The sequence below is a fragment of the Puma concolor genome, chromosome E4 (assembly GCF_028749965.1).
Source record: "Puma concolor isolate L17-30 chromosome E4, mPumCon1.1.hap2, whole genome shotgun sequence".
Classification (NCBI taxonomy): Eukaryota; Metazoa; Chordata; class Mammalia; order Carnivora; family Felidae; genus Puma; species Puma concolor.
Window position 1 is genome coordinate 12,501 of NC_141683.1, and position 16,977 is coordinate 29,477.

Sequence of the window (16,977 nt, forward strand, 5' to 3'; positions counted from 1 at the left end):
AACCCTAACCCTAACCCTAACCCCTAACCCTAACCTGACCTGAACCCTAACCCGAACCCAAACCCTGACCTGAACCCTAACCCTAACCCTGAACTGGAATCCTAACCCAGAAACCTGAATCTTGAACCAAACCCCGAACCCTGAACCCTAACCCTAACCCTGAACTGGAATCCTAACCCAGAAACCTGAATCTTGAACCAAACCCCGAACCCTGAACCCCGAACCCAAACCCTGAACCTCAAACCCTAAACCTGAACCCAAAACCGAACACAAACTTTGAATCCGAATCAAAACGGAACCCAAACCCTAACCCTATCCCCGATAGCCTGACCCAAACCCTAACCCTAACCCTTTTATAAGCAAGAGTTTTCACATAAAAATTCATATTCTCTGGGCCTTTGAGCGTGCTGACAGTACCTGGCCCCTTTTCCCACGTCAAGCTGACGCTGAGTACCACCATTCCTTCAAGTTAAGAGAAATCCCATTCACCAGTGTCCACTGTTCCCTGATGTCCTCAGCCAGAACCCTCACGTCAGTTGGCACACATCGCGTACTGCTGGCGCTGTTTTCTCAAGCCATCAGCTTCCAGTTCCTTCTTCCTGTGAGCTTGTGTCTGGGGCCACTGGTACAGAGTGAAACGTGCTCTGGCAGAGTCGGCAGAGGGCGCTGTGGGAGCGCAAGGGAGATGTGCCGCAGGCACCTTCAGGGTGTTGTCTGTACCTTCCTCCACTGGTGCAGAGGGGAGCAGGCCCAGTCAGCGCATGAATTCCTGGGATATACCTACACTGTTCATTCAGTCATGGGTGATTTACTCATTCATTCAAGCACACATTCAGCAAGTGGTTAGTAAATATTTGCTGTGTGTTTGGCACTGTGCCAGGCCCTGTCCTTAGCTCCCAAGAGTATAAAGTGTGTTTAGGAATTCAAGATATAAGATTATGTCCCCACCCTTTATTTTGTCTCATTCACCAAGCTCCTACAACATCTAGCAGTACTTTCTGGCACATAGTAGGTGTTCTACCCATACATGCATTAGTGAATGAAATGATAACTAATAAGAATGCCTCCCATTTACTGAGCTCTTCCACGTTTACATGTACTGTCTCCATTTTCAAGATAAGTTGTCATTTTCCTGTTTTAATGTTAAAGAAGTGAGGCACAGAGAGGTTATTTAAACTGCCTGAGTTCACACGGCCAGTCTGAACTCTTAGCCACAATTCCATGTGCCATCTCAGCAGTGTAAGGCAGGACATGCTCAGGGCCAAGGTGTAGCATATACAGGGGCTGCCTCGGACTTTCAGAAGGCTAAATAGTCAAGATGGGTTGAGAAGGGAGGGAAGGTTTCATGAAGTCTGGACAGAGGGGATATACTGGACGGAACATGAGGTTAAGGGTCAGCATCCATACAAGTCCTCCAAAAGTGCTTCCTGGGTAGAGAGGGGAGGCTGTCAACAAGGACATGGTCCTTCAGCAAATGTGAGGTCTCCCATCTGCCAAGCCCTGGGCCGTGCACTCAGGAGGGTATGAACATGTAGAAGAGCCTACCTTGAGGATCCACAGGCAATTGTCAGACAAGGCAAAATATGTACATAACTGAACTGCAGGGGAGGAAGTGTTGAGAGCTGGAAGTGGAATGAGAGGGGAGCAGTTTCCCAGAGGAACAGTTGTTTCCAATTGGAAAGACCAGAGCAGGCTCCTGGACAAGGTGGCATCTGAACCGAGCCGTGAGGGGTTGGTAGGACTGCAACCTGTCATGGATGAAAGGCACTCAGGTGACAGCACCAAAGACAAAGACCTGGCATGCATGTGGCAGGTGGCCCCTCTGTGACCCCAGGGTAAGAGGGTGGTGTGGGAGGGGAGGCTGATGGGGCAGGACAAGCGCTTCTGGAGAGTTCCGTGTGCTGCGCTAAGCAGCTCAGCTTTCTCCCCCGCAGGGCAGGGGAGGTTTGTAGCCAGGGAGGAACAGGTGTTGCCCAAGGAGAAGCTACATAAAAATATTTGTCTTATAGGTTGTAAGTTCCTAGAGGGCATGGCTCCCAGTTGGGAGCAAGATTTAGAACAGTAATGCTGAGGCCTCTAGAAACATGTTCACCCTGAGGATGTCTTGCTCAGACTGCAAGAGGGAAGTGTAATCAGAATCACCCTTAACCAGGAACCAGGATGTCTGGGCCCAGTTCCTCCTATGTCACCAACCAGGTGCCTCTCTGGGCATAGTTTCCTCATGTGCAATATGAAAGGGTGGAGCACCTCTAACGGCCCTCCTAACCCCAATTCATTCCCTATGAATCTAAGAACCCCGTGCCCACACCTCAGCCTCCAAGGAGTACTTATCACAGAGCCAAGCAGGCATGGGAAGGTTCAGCCACGCTTGCTGGGCAGCACACATGGGGAAGGCAGGGCCAGCAGCCACTGATTGACCCAACTGTAGCAGGAGTAGGGAGAGGGAGGGCTGCCAGAGGAGAGGCAGCCTGCTGGCTTGTTCAAGTAGGGCAAGGGATTGGGGTGGAGGGGAAGTGAGCTACCCAAACAGCTTCCTCCCAAACCAGCTCCAGGCCCAGGGATGGGCATTTCACAAAAAGGCCCAAGAAGCTTTGTGAACATTTCCTGTCCCGCCCAAGCCCCTTTCCTGGCACTGACAGCCCAACTCAGGGTTACCACACTGCTCACCTGTGAAGCAATCTTCCCGCGAGAGCTGACTATCCGGCCAGGGGCTGCCTATAAATGTTGGGCACACGGGGTGCTGTCAAACCCTGTTGTGTGGCTCCTTGGCAGGTAAGTGAGCCATCAGCTTCCACAGGCAGGAGCCTGCCTGCCAACTCTTTCTTTACTTCCCCCCCCCACACCCATCTTCTTTCCAAGGCCTCCTCCTGGAAGCCCTCCTCGATTAATCAAAATTTCCTCACATTTTCTTGGCTCATATTCTGCTGGAGCCTCTTGTCCTCAACTGCACTGCTTTTTGGCATTTTCCAGATATTCTAAAACCATCCCTTCCATGTGTGGGGCAGCATTTTCTCTCAAATCACCTGGAGCCGTTCTTTCTTTTACTTCTGTGTTTCCCCTTCTGTTCCTATGGGCAGCCTGTGGGAGGTGTCAGGGAAGCTCAGCAGCCTTTTCTTCTAAGCACCTGAACCCCTGCATCTCCACTTTGCAGACAAGAGTGCAGGAAGATGGCGGACCAGCTGTCACAGATGGAATGCAGCATTGAGACCATCATCAACATCTTCCACCAGTACTCTGTGCGGCTGCCGCACCCGGACAAACTCAACCATAAGGAAATGAAACAGCTGGTGAAAAAAGAGCTGCCGAACTTCCTCAAGGTAGGCTGTGCTCCTCGCGGGCCTGACGCAGCCTGGAGACAGTCTGGGTTAAGGATGGAGGATGGGGTGCAGTCTGCAATGGTCAAGGAGGAAAGTCTAGCTCCTTCAGCCCAGCCTCCCTGTCACCAGAGTTACTCCAAGTTAGACAGCAGACAGAGTCGAGCAAGACTGACTTACAGATGTGTGCTGTGTGCAGGGCCCTGTCCTGGGCAGAGTCACATAGTGGTGAACACACAGCAAAGATGCTGGCCAGTAAAGAGCACAGGAAAATCCAATGCCAGTAAGTCCCCCAAAGAAAATAAGAGAGCATGCTATGGGTGGCGTGGGCTGGGTGGGGAAAGCTGACTATTTGGGTGGACAGGAAGAGCCCCTCCAAGGAGGTGATTTGAGCTGACACCTGAACTGAGGAGGGAAGCAACTGAGGACGACCCTTGGCAGGGGCTGGGCAGACACCAAACCTCAGCTGTTGTCAGAATGCAAGGGTGAGGGGCCTTTCTAACCTAAGTGTCCGTGGAAACACAGACATTACATGTAGGAAGCACCCAGTGAGCAGTGGCAGGCACAAAGCACTCAGTAACATGTTCATTTATTCCCTGATCTGAAAATAACAGGCAATTCTAGGAAAAAAGGATTAGTTCCACTTGATCTTTCAGTTTCTTTATAAGATCGGGGACTTGGGGTACAGAGACCTGGACCAAGAAGGGTGAAAAGCCTGAGTCCCAGCCTCAGTTCTATTCCTAGAGCCAGTGGCAGCCTTCCCTGAAGCCTCGCCCCACTTCAGTAGTCAGTAGTGGGGATGCTGACACTGGGTCAAGGTGCATAAGACACTGGGAAGAAGGGTGCCAGGTCAGGATAAACAAGAAACAATATAGCCAAGAGTTCATGGGGTGAGGGTCTCCTCAGTGTGACTCCTATGTCTGCCCCACCACCCACCTCCTTCGTACTCTGCCAGAAGCAGAGTGGTAGTCCAGGAGGAGAAGCTGGGACCCAGCCAAGCAGCTGCTCCAGAGTGAGTGCTCTGGCCGGGCATGGGAGAAGGGCAGAAAGAGGGCTGTGTGGGAGCACTGCAGGAGTGGGAAGGGCCTGGGAACAGAGCTGGGCACCCGCAGGGTCCCAGGAGGGGACTTGGCTAAGCTACCCCAGCCAGTGGGTGGGACCAACTGAAGCTCTCTTCTGCCCTGCCTGAACCCTCCCTTGCCCTGGCTACTTCATGGCACCCTGTGGGGTCAATGGAGAGCCAACACTGCCCTCTGTCCCCACCTTGCTTTCCTCAGGGGTTTCCCTACTATGCAGGTTAAAATGCAGATGCATGTCCCAAATGAGTGACCTAGAGAGGGAAGGGAGGCGAAAGGGGAGGGAGCAGGATGGACAGGTGGAGGGACAGGGCTCATTTCCACTCTGCGGCTCCCAACCCTCCTCAATCTGCAAAAACCAGCTGTCTTTTTTTAAGTCAGTTTCCTCAAGTCTTCCTCAAAGAAGAGACAAAGTCCACCTGCTAGACTTGTTATAAAGACCAATGGGGTGACACTTCTGTACATACTAATTGTGTGACCTCAAGCAAGTCACTTGACCTCAGTTCTTCTGTAAAATGGAGAGAATTGTAGTGCCCAGGTTGTATGCAGACTAAATCAGAACGTGTCCAAAGCGTGCTCAGCATCTGCTACCCTGTGGGCATCAGTCCATGGTCATTTTCAATTTTATAACTGAGGCCTAGGGGCCAGGCTTCCCTGTAGCTTTGCCTAGGGTCATTTGCTAAGCTCCCTGTCCCTAACGCTGGCCACACCCAGCCCTGACTGCCATGTCTCCCCCACCCACAGAAGCAGAAGAAGAATGACAATGCCATAAACAAGATCATGGAGGACCTGGACACAAATGGAGACAAGGAGCTGGACTTCAAGGAGTTCTCCATCCTGGTGGGCAGGCTGACGGTAGCCTCCCATGAGGAAATGCATAAGAATGCCCCTGAAGGAGAAGGCCACAGCCATGGGCCAGGCTTTGGGGAAAGTGGCCAGAGCCACTGCCATAGCCACGGTGGCCACGGCCATAGCCATGGTGGCCATGGCCACAGCCACTAAACAGGAGGCCAGGACACCCTTCCCCCACCCAACTAGGATCACAGGGTGGCCATGCCAAACTGCCTTAGCTGGGGGACTGGGAACAGGGAGCAAAATAAAGTCTTCCTCCAAGCCAGTGCTCTGTGTGCTTCTTCCAACTCCCCCTTCCCAACCTATCCTTCTGGGGGCCTGGGTGTTACAGCCTATCCTTCTGGGGCCCTGCCCCTTAACTGGGGCTCAACCCCTTCATTTGGTAATAACAGAGTGAGAAATCATGATAATGTGGGTCTTTTCTGAGCCCCTTGGGCTCACTGCCCTATTTCCTCACCTCTAACCTCAGGCCCCATGACTCAGTCTCAGTCACCCTACTCCAGCTCAAGACTTCCCTGTACTGCCTGTCAAATTGGCCCTTGTCTCCATAAAAAACAAAAGGGGGTATCCCTTCCCCTCAACATACCAGCCACCCCCTACCCAGCCCTGTCTGCCTCCTTCCCCCAGTACTCTCCAACATCTTCCACAACCATCTGTCTCCTAAGAGAAACTTATTTCTCTGGAAGTTGTCCAGAGGTGTACCTAGGAGCCATATCTGGGGAAGAATACTGTATTGGGTGTATTTACCCACAAATTAGGTTTTGAATCAATCCATGGGAGCAAATAAGTGTCTCTTCATAGACCTAGCATCCTCATCATGGATGGACACTGAGGCAGGTGCAGGCATGGATGAGAGTAGGGGAGTCTGGCCCCGTGCCCACCCAGTCCCAAAAGGATGGAGTGAGGGAACTCCTGCCTGCTTATTGGAAGAATGAGTTCCAATCATGGCCCTGCAGCTATAAGGCTTAGCCACCACCATGAGGAAGCTGGACTCTGGGTCCAGGGAGCCAATTGGGCCTGAGGATTTTGATTCTAAGCCTTAAGGCTCCCTTTGGTGACTGAGGCTCCTGCAGTCCCTGGTCAGTGGCTGAGAGTCCAGCCCATCAGGGCATTTGTTTCCAGACACAAACACAGCAGCCGGGCTTGGCTCGCAGCTTCCCCACGAAGCAGCCTCCATGCCCAACCTCTCATTTCAGAGACTTCCAGATGACTCCTCTGACACCATTGGCCCGAGTGCTTCACCATGAAGTCCCTTTCCCAGATTACCACCAGGCTAGGGTTGGCCTTCTGAAAACCAGAGCCCATATCAGGGTGTGTGCCCTGCCCTGTCCTTCCAGCAGAGAGAACGCTCCGAGAGATCTAGGATTTGGAGAGCTGGAAAGAGATCGGCAGTCATCTATCTCCAAAAATGAAAGGAGTGAGACAGAGAATGGAGAAGAGACCAATCGAAGGCCATAAAGTGGTGGAGCTGGCCAAAATAGTGCAGAAGGGAAAAGGCCTTGAACCCCATCTTTTCCTTGAGCTAGATGTCCCAGCTTCTTCCACACTGCTGAGCATGGGGACAATTGCAGTTTAGGTTCCATCTTCCCACACTGCGTGGCTGTGGCCAGTTCCCAGGCTGTCTGCAGTGGACTGTGCATGTTTCTGCCTTAAGGGCCCAGGGGCCTCTGCTATGGGCACAGGGATTTAATGGCTCCCACTTGAGGGAGTTTCCAGGGATTGCTACAGGCTGTGAGCTTGGGAAGCAGAGTTGTTTTTGCTTTGTTTTTGTTTTTGTTTTTAGATTATTTTTTTAAAAGAATTTTTTAATGTTTATTTTTGAGACAGAGAGAGACAGAGCATGAACGGGGGAGGGTCAGAAAGAGAGGGAGACAGAGACTCTGAAACAGGCTCCAGGCTCTGAGCAGTCAGCACAGAGCCCGGCGCGGGGCTCAGACTCACGGAGTGCGAGATCGTGACCTGAGCCGAAGTCGGACGCTTAACCGACTGAGCCACCCAGGTGCCACTATTTATCTATTTTTTGAGAGAGTGCAAGCAGGGGAGGGGCAGAGAGACAGGGAGAGAGAGAATCCCAAGCAGACTCCACACTGCACAGAGTCCAATGCAGAGATCAATCCCACCAACTGTGAGATCGTGACCTGAGCTGAAATCAAGAGTTGGACACTTAACTGACAGATCCACCCAGGCACCCCAGAGAGCAGAGTTTAGAAGCCCCCAGTCCCTTCCCTGCCTGACTTCAGGAGCCAACAGCTCAGGAAATTCACCTCTGACAGCCCTTCTCCCTGACCCTCATGTCCAGGGAGGGGTCACCTTCTGGATGCAGCTTGCTAGGGGAAAGGGAACCAAGGATATGGGAGGCCTGGGGATACCCCAGGTAGAGCAGGTGACCCCACACCCTCTACCAACCCTCACTTTTCACAATGTGCCCTAAATATTTGTGACTCTGCCTCGCCACTAGACTGGGCCAAGTGTCTGCTTACCTCTGCTCTTGTAGGCGGTATGGAGAAAAGAAGAAGGGGGTGGTGGCATTAAAACTGGCAGATGGAAAGCTTCTGGATATCATCACAGAGTCTCACACTGGAAGGTAGGGGGCAGCAAGCCCACCACCCCCAAAGCTTTATTCAGTCATACCAGCCTTTATCTGTTGCACACTAGAAGCTTCCATTTGCAAAAAAAAAGGGATTTGTCTTGAAAAAAGCTTGAAAATTGTTGCTTAAACCCAACCTTCCCCACCCCCATGCTTGATTGATTCTCCCCAACATCCCTAACAAGTGGCGATTTGGCCTAAACTCCACCAGGTAAAGGAGCATCCTAATGTGGCACCTAAAATGTTCTTCATCACACCAAGCTAAAATCTGTCTTCTGCGCCTGCTGGGCATTAATCCTAGTTTCCCTCCCACATTCTTAGGGACACAGAATAAATCAAACCCCCTCCATCCATACAGCCACCCACCCACTCTTTCAAAGTATTTTCCGTAAGTGATATCCAAGCTTTCTCCAGCCTCTGCACCTTTACACCAGGAATGCTCTCACCACCCTGGTGTCTCTGGCAAATCTCTTAGGACCTGTAAAGGCCCAGAGCCTGTCACTGCCTTCATGAAGATGTCCCTGACAACCATTTCTGCAAACATATAGGGCCTTACCCCTCCTACCATTGCACTTCTCATACAGACTTGTAACCCCTTATCAAGTGTGATGATAGTCCTAAAGGCAGAAATTATGGCTGATTTGCCCCAAATCCCCAGGTGCTGGAATGAGCATTACAGATTAACAAGTGAAGGTAGAGGTCCTAGGACCCTGTGGAGATAGAGGGGTTGCTGGAGAGGGCAACTGAGGGGCAAGCATGTAGGGGGCAGAACTTCATAGATGCCAAGAATTCTCCCCTTCCCTTCTCTCTCCACTAGCTCAGTCTGAGAGTGGGGCATGGTTTTAGACCCCAGGAGAAAGTTTAACAGTAAACCACTTTTACAGAGCCCTGTGGGGTTTTCCTTAAACATATTTTAAGAGAGTAATAAAGGTATTTTAGCCTTTTCCATCCCATTAGCCCCTTCCATTCCAAAAAGCTGACTCCGTAAATGATCCTAAAAGTTGCATGGAACTATGAAAGACCACAAATAGTCAAAGTAATCTTGAGAAAGAAGAACAAAGCTAGGGCACCTGAGTGGCTCAGTCAGTTAAGTGTCCAACTTCAACACAGATCATGATGTCTTGGTTCCTGAGTTCAAGCCCCGCATTGGCCTCTGTGCTGCTGGTGCAGAGCCTGGAGCCTGCTTCAGATTTTGTGTCTCCCTCCCTCCCTGCCCCTCCCCTGCTAGTGCTCTGCCTCTCTCTCTCTCTCTCTCTCTCTCTCATAAGTAAAACACGAAAAAGAAGAAGAGGGACAAGAAGAAGGAGAAGGAGGAGGAGGAGGAGGAGGAGGAGGAGGAGGAGGAGAGGAGGAAGAAAAAAGCTGGAAGAAAACTGGAGGTATCACAATCCCAGATTTCAGGCTATACTACAAAGTTGTAGTAATCCAAACAGTGTGGTACTGGCACAAAAATAGACATGTAGGGGCACCTGGCTGGTTTAGTTGGTTAAGACTTCAAGTGAGGTCATGGTCTCGTGGTTCATGAGATCAAGCCCCACATTGGGCTCTCTGCTGTCAGTGCAGAGCCTGCTTCAGATTCTCTGTCTCCCTCTCTCTCTGCCCCTCCCCACTCTCAAAAATAAATAAACATTAAAAAAAATAGACACACACATCCGTGTAACAGGGTAAAGAGCCCAGAAATAAACCCATGATTATATGGTCAGTTAATCTATGACAAAGGAGGAAACATATACAATGGGGAAAGAATAGTATGTTCAACAAATGGTGCTAAAGAAACTGGAAAGCCACATGCAAAAGGGTTAAGTTTTTCTAACTTTCTTAATACTATACACAGAAATAAACTCAAAATGGATTAAAGATCCAAATGTGGCACCTAAAACCATAAAATTCCTAAAACACAGGCAGTAAACTCTTGGACATTGACCTTAGCAATATTTTTCTGGATATGTCTCCCCAAGCAAGGGAAACAAAAACAAAAATAAGCTATTGAGAATTCATCAAACTAAAAAGGTTTTGCACAGTGAAGGAAACAACCAACAAAACAAAGGCAACCTACTGAATGGTAGAAGATATTTGCAAATTACATATCTGATAAGGGATTAATATCTAAAATATATTACACAACTTATACAACTCAACACCAAAAACAAACAAACAATCGAATTAAAAAATGGGGCAAGGACCTGAACAGAAATTTTTCCAAAGAAGACATACAGGTGGCCAACAGATGGCCATGAAAAAATGCTCAACATCACTCATTATTGGGGAAATGCAAATTAAAACCACAATTAGATACCACCTCATCTGTCAGAATGGCTATTATCAAGAAGAAAAAAAAAATAAGAATGTTGGTGAGGATGTGAAGAAAAGGGACCTTTGTGAGCTGTTGATGGGAATGTAGATCAGTGCAGCCACTGTGAAGAACAGTACGGAATTCCCTCAAAAATTAAAAATAGAAGTGATTCCACTTCTGCGTATTTACCTGAAAAATACAAAAACACTAATTCGAAAAGATATACTCACCCCTATGTTTATTGCAGCATTATTTACTATAGACAAGGTATGGAAGCAGCCCAAGTGTCCATCAGTAGTTGAATGGATAAAGATGTGTTGTGTATACAAGATTGAATATTAGCCATAAAAAAGAATGAAATCTTGCCTTTCGTAACAACATGGATGAACCCAGGGAATTATGCTAAGTGAAATAAGTCAGACAAAGACAAATACCATATGATTTCATATATATATGGAATCTAAAAAACAAACAAATAAAACCCAAAAAAGCATAAACAGACTCAAATACAGAGAACAAATTTGAGGTTGCCAGAGGGGAGAATGAGTCAGGGGGATGGGCAAAACAGGCGAAGAGAAATAAGAGATGCGAATTTCTGGTAATTCACAAAATAAATAAGTCTCAGGGATAAAAACTATAGCACAGTGTTGTGTGTTGACCCACGGTAAGTTCACTCACCATGATGAGCACTGGGTAACAGCACTATGTTGTATGCCTGAAACTAATAGAATATTATACATCAACTAGACTTCAACTAAAAATTAAAAATTGAAAAGCTGGTCCTGTTGAGTAGAGAAGAACCAGCTTCCTGCCTCAGGCCAAGGTTCAGATTCCCACCCCACATGAGAATCATACCTCTGTGATTAAGGAGTCCTTTTGGGAAATGAGAACTTTTGGGGTTTCCCCACCTCATGGTGACTAAAGAACAGAGAGCCTGTCATGAGATGCCTGCCCCCTGGTTCCTGTAAGAGGGAGTTGCTCTCCTTAGCAGTAGAACCTGAACTTCTGGGTGTTTTTCTGGGAGGGATGAGGAAAAGAAGCACCTTAAGCTGCCCAGATGCTTAATAGTGCTTGGAATGTACTCTGGGGCCTGGGTGGCGTGGGATGTTTTAGATTTGGGGGAAGAGGTGAGTTCTCTTACCATTCACCTGTTTGTCCATTCATTCATTCACTCAATACACATTGACGGGGGGGGGGGGGGGGAGAGACATGGGAAATAAAGCCTTGCCTGTGATTAAGAAGCCCCCAGGCCTATAGGACAAATAAGATAGCTTCTCGAAGGATTTTAATATGGGAATTAAAAGGCCAGAGGATAAAGTTTGGTAGGGCTATGAGGTGAGCATGCTGTCCTTCAGTGGGAGCTGGAGGGCAAATGTGAGAGCTCTGTCAAGGCTGCAGACAACCCTGAACAAACGTGTGGGTGCTCAGAACAAGGAGGATGTGTGTGTGAAGGCCTGGAAGTGAGTAGATGTGGGGTCTGATCAGGAACGAAGAGCCCTGGGGGTGGGAGAGGGGAGGTGGGAGAGGCATAGGGGAGCAGGCCAGGTTCTAGGCCTGGAGCTTGCACTGTCAGCAAGAGAATGGAGGGTTTTAGAAAGGGATGTGATTTAACCATACTTTAAAGTCTCTCTGTGGCTTATGGGATGGATTTGGGGTGGTAATGAGCAGGCAGGCCCCAAGCCGGTGGGGGAGGCTGCTGGATAGTCCAGTGGGAGTTAAAGAGAACCCAAGGTGGAACTTCTCAGAGAAGATGAATCCAGCAGGGCTTTCGAGTTCCCAGGTCCCAGCTCAGCCAGGGCAGACATGTCCCCCAAGCCCTACAGGATAAAGAAGATGATTCTGTGCTGTTTCCCAAGACCTTACCAGGAAGAAAGGCCTCAGCTTTCAGCAGCCTGGTGAGGCAATCTTACACAACCCTGACACAAACTCTGCTCTGAGGTAAACTCCAGAATACCACCCTCCTCCTCCCCGAAGTTGCTGTAGAGAGCCCTGTGTCATGGATTTTGACATTCCAATTACCAAAGTGACAGCATAGCTGAAACACATGGTTGCTCAAGTCCTGATGCCTCTTGGGGCTCGGGCCTGGACAATCCCCATACCCCAAGGCTCCAGTTGACTCCATTGTCTGATGGGACCCCAACCCCTGTCTGCAGAGATCCCCCACATACAGGAGACAGGGAATGTGAGCACTAGGGAGGGCCAGCTGGCCCCTCCCTGTGGGCGCCCCCACATCTTCCCCTTCTGCTGTGAGCTCTCCTGTTTTTACCCATGTACCAGAATTGTCGTGTGCAGATCAGTGATAAAGGGGATTGTGGCCAAAGCCTGAGGCAGCAGCATGGGGCCCAGTTCCAATCCATCCTTCCTGTCCTCCTCTTCTTGGGGCTGCACTCTCCTTCTCCAACCAGTCTACGTTCTCTCTCTGAGTCTTTTCCTCAAATGCTGCTTTCTGCCCTCCTGGTCTCAGTGGTGAAGTGTAGTGCCAAGTAGCTGGGGTGTTTCCAGGAATGGCAATGCCCTTAAGAGTAATTCAGGGTCATTTCTAGCCAGGGATGACACCTTCAAAGCAGAACACACTCAGCTTCGGAGGCACCTGCTAATAGTGGAAATAGAAAATCACAAGGAGCTGAGGGTCTTGAGCCTGAAAAAGAGAAGCAGGGGGGAGGGGTGGGGTCATGACAACAGCCTTCAAATATTGCTGAGGACCAGGGAGAGGAGTTGACCCCACAGTAAGACCTCCAAAACCCTCTGAGATGAGGCCCATCTGCCAGGAAGTCCCGTCCTCCCCACCACAACCAAAAGCATCTCACTTGCATTTTGGATCAGCTGCTCATTCCCTCAGAAATGAGAACACTAGAAAACACTGACTTGATTCCACTAAACCAACATTCATCGATTATTCATTGATTCAGCAGCCAGGCATTAAGGAGCAACCACTTGTGGACACCGTCTCAGGTGCCTGGCCGACAGAGCAGATGAGTTCCTGCGCTGGTGAGTTTACATCTAGAAAAGAGTCAGACAGTAAACAAGCCAAGAAATAAAGAATAGATCATTTCAGAGGTGATAAGCTCCACAAGGAAAATGAAAGAGGGAGATGTGATGGAGCGCTACATGGGGCGGAGAACCAGGCAGGGCCTCTCTGGGGCAGCAATGATGGAAATGAGCCCAAATGACAAGGACTGGAAAGCTTCCAGCATGTTTTAATCAGGTGAGTGACACGATGCAATTTGTGTGTGGAGGGGGGATGGGGTCTAGACTAGAAGCACAGGACCAGGTAGGAGGCTTTTGCACTGAGCCTGATCCCCATACCAAATACTACATTAGGTCCCTGCCCTTGAGGAGCTCTTGGTCTGATGGGAGCAAGAAACACCCAAATAGAAATTTTCAATATCATGGTATAGGCAAGAGAAAAGTGCAGGTGGGTGATAACCACAAGGCACCCTGGGAGCACAGCGGAGCTACCTTTTGTCTGTCTTCTCAGCTTGGGTGGAGGTGGGGAGAGAGAGAAGGAAGGCTGAGGAAAGCTTCAGCAGATTAATGCCCAGGTGAGTGTTGGAAGGGCAAGAGTTGAGCTTCTGCGTGCCCAGCACTGCGTTAGATAATCAGAGAAATGAGAGAAGCATAGTCTAGTTTGCTTTCTTTTGACTTGGATGCCTTTTTATCTTGGCAAAGTTAAAATGATGAGTCCTAGTCATTCTCGCACCGGGGGGCTCCTGGAAGCCATCTCATTGACTTCAGATCTTTTCCTGACTTCCAAAGTCCCAACACGCACTTTGGCTTGCCTTGCCTTGCAGTGTGCCAGCAGCACGGCTGAGATATCTTTCCAAAGGGCAAGGTGTTGCACCCAAAACAGTGGCGTTGGTGTCCCCCATAGAATAATAACACCTTTGGCCAGGCAGTCTGTCAGACTAATCATGATGGACAGGCAAACCCCAGAGTTCCCATGAAATCTACTCTGGATGGGAGAGTGGAAACATGTGAGGGATGTGAAAGGCTGAGCTCCCAGTGGGTGTGACATTTGGGTTGGGTCTTAGTGGGTAAGCAAGAGATCTAAATCTCAGTGATCTGGTGCAGAGATCTGATGCATCTTAAAGGGACGAGAGGGCACTTCAGAGAGAGAGGACAATAGTACAGTGGGTGCAGAATCTGAGAAGTCTGAAAGTTCATGGGGAAACTGGAGAACATTCTGGAATGGCTGGAGACCAGGACTCAGAGTGGTGGGCAGGAGTTGATGTCTCCATGCTGGAGACGACAGGCCCAGTCTCTGTGGTCCTATGGTTCTAACAGTCCTCATGTCTGTCTATTTGTTTCATGATGCCTGCCATTGTCAGGGGACAAGTCTCTGCATTTTCATCTAGTCCAAATTGCACTTTTCAGGAGGGAAGACTGAGGCTCACACAAGGGAGGCTACTTAAACTCACAAAGCCAAGGAGCAGTGGAGCTGGGAGGTTAACCAGGCACATTTGATTCCAGGCAGAGGGTGCCTTTCACTGCCCTCAGGTGCCTCTGGCTGATGAATTTTTACCAAGGGTGAGGGCCCTAAAAATATCTCTAAATAGGATTTAAGTTCAAGTGGCAATTCAGTTGGCTATTTTGAAACAATCATGGCTGGTGAATGTTTCCACAACAGCAAATATGCTGGGGTTTGTTCTCATTGGTTGGTTGTTGTTTTCTACCATATTCTGCTAGGACTCTCCATCCCAGATGTGCTCCGGTTTGGGGAACAACAGCCTGGTCTGGTTTCCAGGCCTTTAGTGCTTAACTGCCCTTGGTTACTTGTCCAACACTGGTCAACTTTATCCTAAAAATAACTTCAGTCTTTGCTTGGGCTTAAAATAAATGGCATCCGTTGTGGCTGCAGCAGCAAGTGGCTGACCAGTTATTACTTTCTACAAGAGTTAGTATCTTCCTGTTAATGCTAATGGCTGTTGGATGCTTGCTTGGCATCAGGAGCTGCACTGAGTGCTCCACACAGTGTCTGGTTCTCACATCAACTCTGGAAGAGAGGGACCAGTGTTATCCCCACTTTACTGATGGAGAAACTGGGACTTAGAGATTTTGAGTGACTTGTTCAAGGTCTCACAGTAAGTGGTAAAACTAGGGTCTGAACCCAGAACTATAACCTCAACCCTTTCACTCTTGGCCACTACCCTTTAGTGACCAAGAACTCCCTTCCTTCTGACCCTTCTAGATCCCACTCAAAGTTCTCCTCCATCCAATCAAAGTACCCAAAACATTAAAACTGGATGACACCTGAGTGTTCACCTAGTCTAAACTCTTTAAAATGAATTTCTTGAACTCCTTTGAATTCTCCAAAAATGAAGAAAACAGTGGTCCAGAGAGGCAAGGTGCTTTGCCCACTGGGGTCACCCAGTGAGTAAGGGCCTTCCTCGAATGTCTCCCCATTCTCATTTAGTGATGGAACCCTTCCAGGCTTGGGCCCTTCCAAGACCCCCTTCTCTGGGTCCCAAGTCCCTTCCTCTTCTGCCAACCCCACTTCACCCTGCCTCAGCTGTACCACAGATCCACATCCCACAGAAGCAGCAGTTTCCTCAGGGAGGTGGCCCTGCAAACCTCCAACCCCAGCCTCAGTGGTCAGGACTCGTCACTTCCTAGATGCTGTCCTCAATCCCAGCTTCCTTTGCATCACCTCCACAGGGCTTCCCACTGAATGAACTGAAAGACAGACCCACCCCCTCCCCCAGCAGAAAGCTCCCATTCTTGCTTCACATATCTGTCATGCCTGTGTTCCAGAAATGACCTGATCTTTCTCAAATTATCTCACAAATTCTACCCCTCTGGCCTGTTCTTCTGGCTGAAGAGCCAGGGGGAGCTGGAGGGTCAGCCAGAGCCCAAGGCTGTGCCCTGGATGCTGCTGCGTCTGTGGTGTCTTATTCTGCTCAGGCTGCTAGGGAAAAATGCTATAGACTGGTGGCTTCAACAACAGACATTTATTTCTCACCAGTCATCAGGCTAGAAGCCAACATGGTCGGTCATGGGCTCTCCTCCTGGCTTGCAGACAGCACCTTCTGCTGTGTGTTCACACGGCCTTCCCCTTTTCTTAGAAGGGCACTAATCCTTACATGAGAGCCCCACCCTCATGACCTGGTCTAAATCTAATAACTTCCCAAAGGCCCCATCTCCAAATACCATCACACTGAGGGGCACACAAACATTTATCCCACAACATGTACGTATTCTGACATCCAAATGAATGGAGTGTGATCCAAAGGGGCACCCCATCTTCCCCAGACCAGACTTGGCACCAGACAGAGATTTAGGGCAGAGACACCCCCAATTACTTCTGAATCAGACTGAATGCACTTCCCACCAGGGAACACTGACCCTGTCCCTTAGGGGCCATGCTCCTTCTTCTTTCTTCTGGGACCATTTAGAAGGAATCAAACCAACAGCCATACTGATTTCAATACGTTCATTCATGTAAGAGATATTCATGAAACCCTACCATGTACCAGGCACAGTGCTACAGCACCTGCTCTCAAACACCCTAGTCCTCTGGAGGAGATGGACATTTAACAACAATCACAGCAGTGGATGCAGAATCACAACAGGAGAGAAGAGCACAGACGGAGAGCGGCCTAGTCCTAGAACCTGGCCTTGGACCACACTAAGGAGGGAGCCCGGCCCAGGGAAGCATTCCCTCACATTGCCCTGTGTTGGATAAAGCTAACCCTCTTCTCCATAATCTTGTGTCCCTTGTGCTCCCAACACCTTCCTGCCCTCTACCCAACCCCTTGAGAGAAGCAAGGAAAGGTTCGTGTAATTTCTGCATCATTTTCTTCCTTCCAAAATCCTACCACAAATATCGTGTCCAAGGATCCTCCTCACGATCGCTAA

At 49.3% G+C, this 16,977-nt stretch overlaps 1 protein-coding gene across 1 annotated transcript; it reads left to right on the plus strand.

Annotated features, from left to right (window-relative positions):
• Nucleotides 1-2,619: 2,619 nt before the first annotated feature.
• S100A9 (S100 calcium binding protein A9) lies at nt 2,620-5,507 on the plus strand. Its single transcript, XM_025915295.2, has 3 exons — nt 2,620-2,772; nt 3,152-3,317; nt 5,135-5,507. Exons 2-3 carry the CDS (start codon nt 3,168-3,170, stop codon nt 5,390-5,392), a joined length of 408 nt encoding a protein of 135 aa, XP_025771080.1. The 5' UTR covers nt 2,620-2,772; nt 3,152-3,167; the 3' UTR covers nt 5,393-5,507.
• Nucleotides 5,508-16,977: the final 11,470 nt, after the last annotated feature.

What these genes read in the sequence shown, in the direction of transcription:
- S100A9 (XM_025915295.2), top strand. Translation starts at nt 3,168, where the DNA reads ATGGCGGACCAGCTGTCACAGATGGAATGCAGCATTGAGACCATCATC. An exon ending in AGCTGCCGAACTTCCTCAAG is followed by an intron (nt 3,318 to 5,134) that starts GTAGGCTGTGCT and finishes CCCCACCCACAG; the next exon opens with AAGCAGAAGAAGAATGACAA.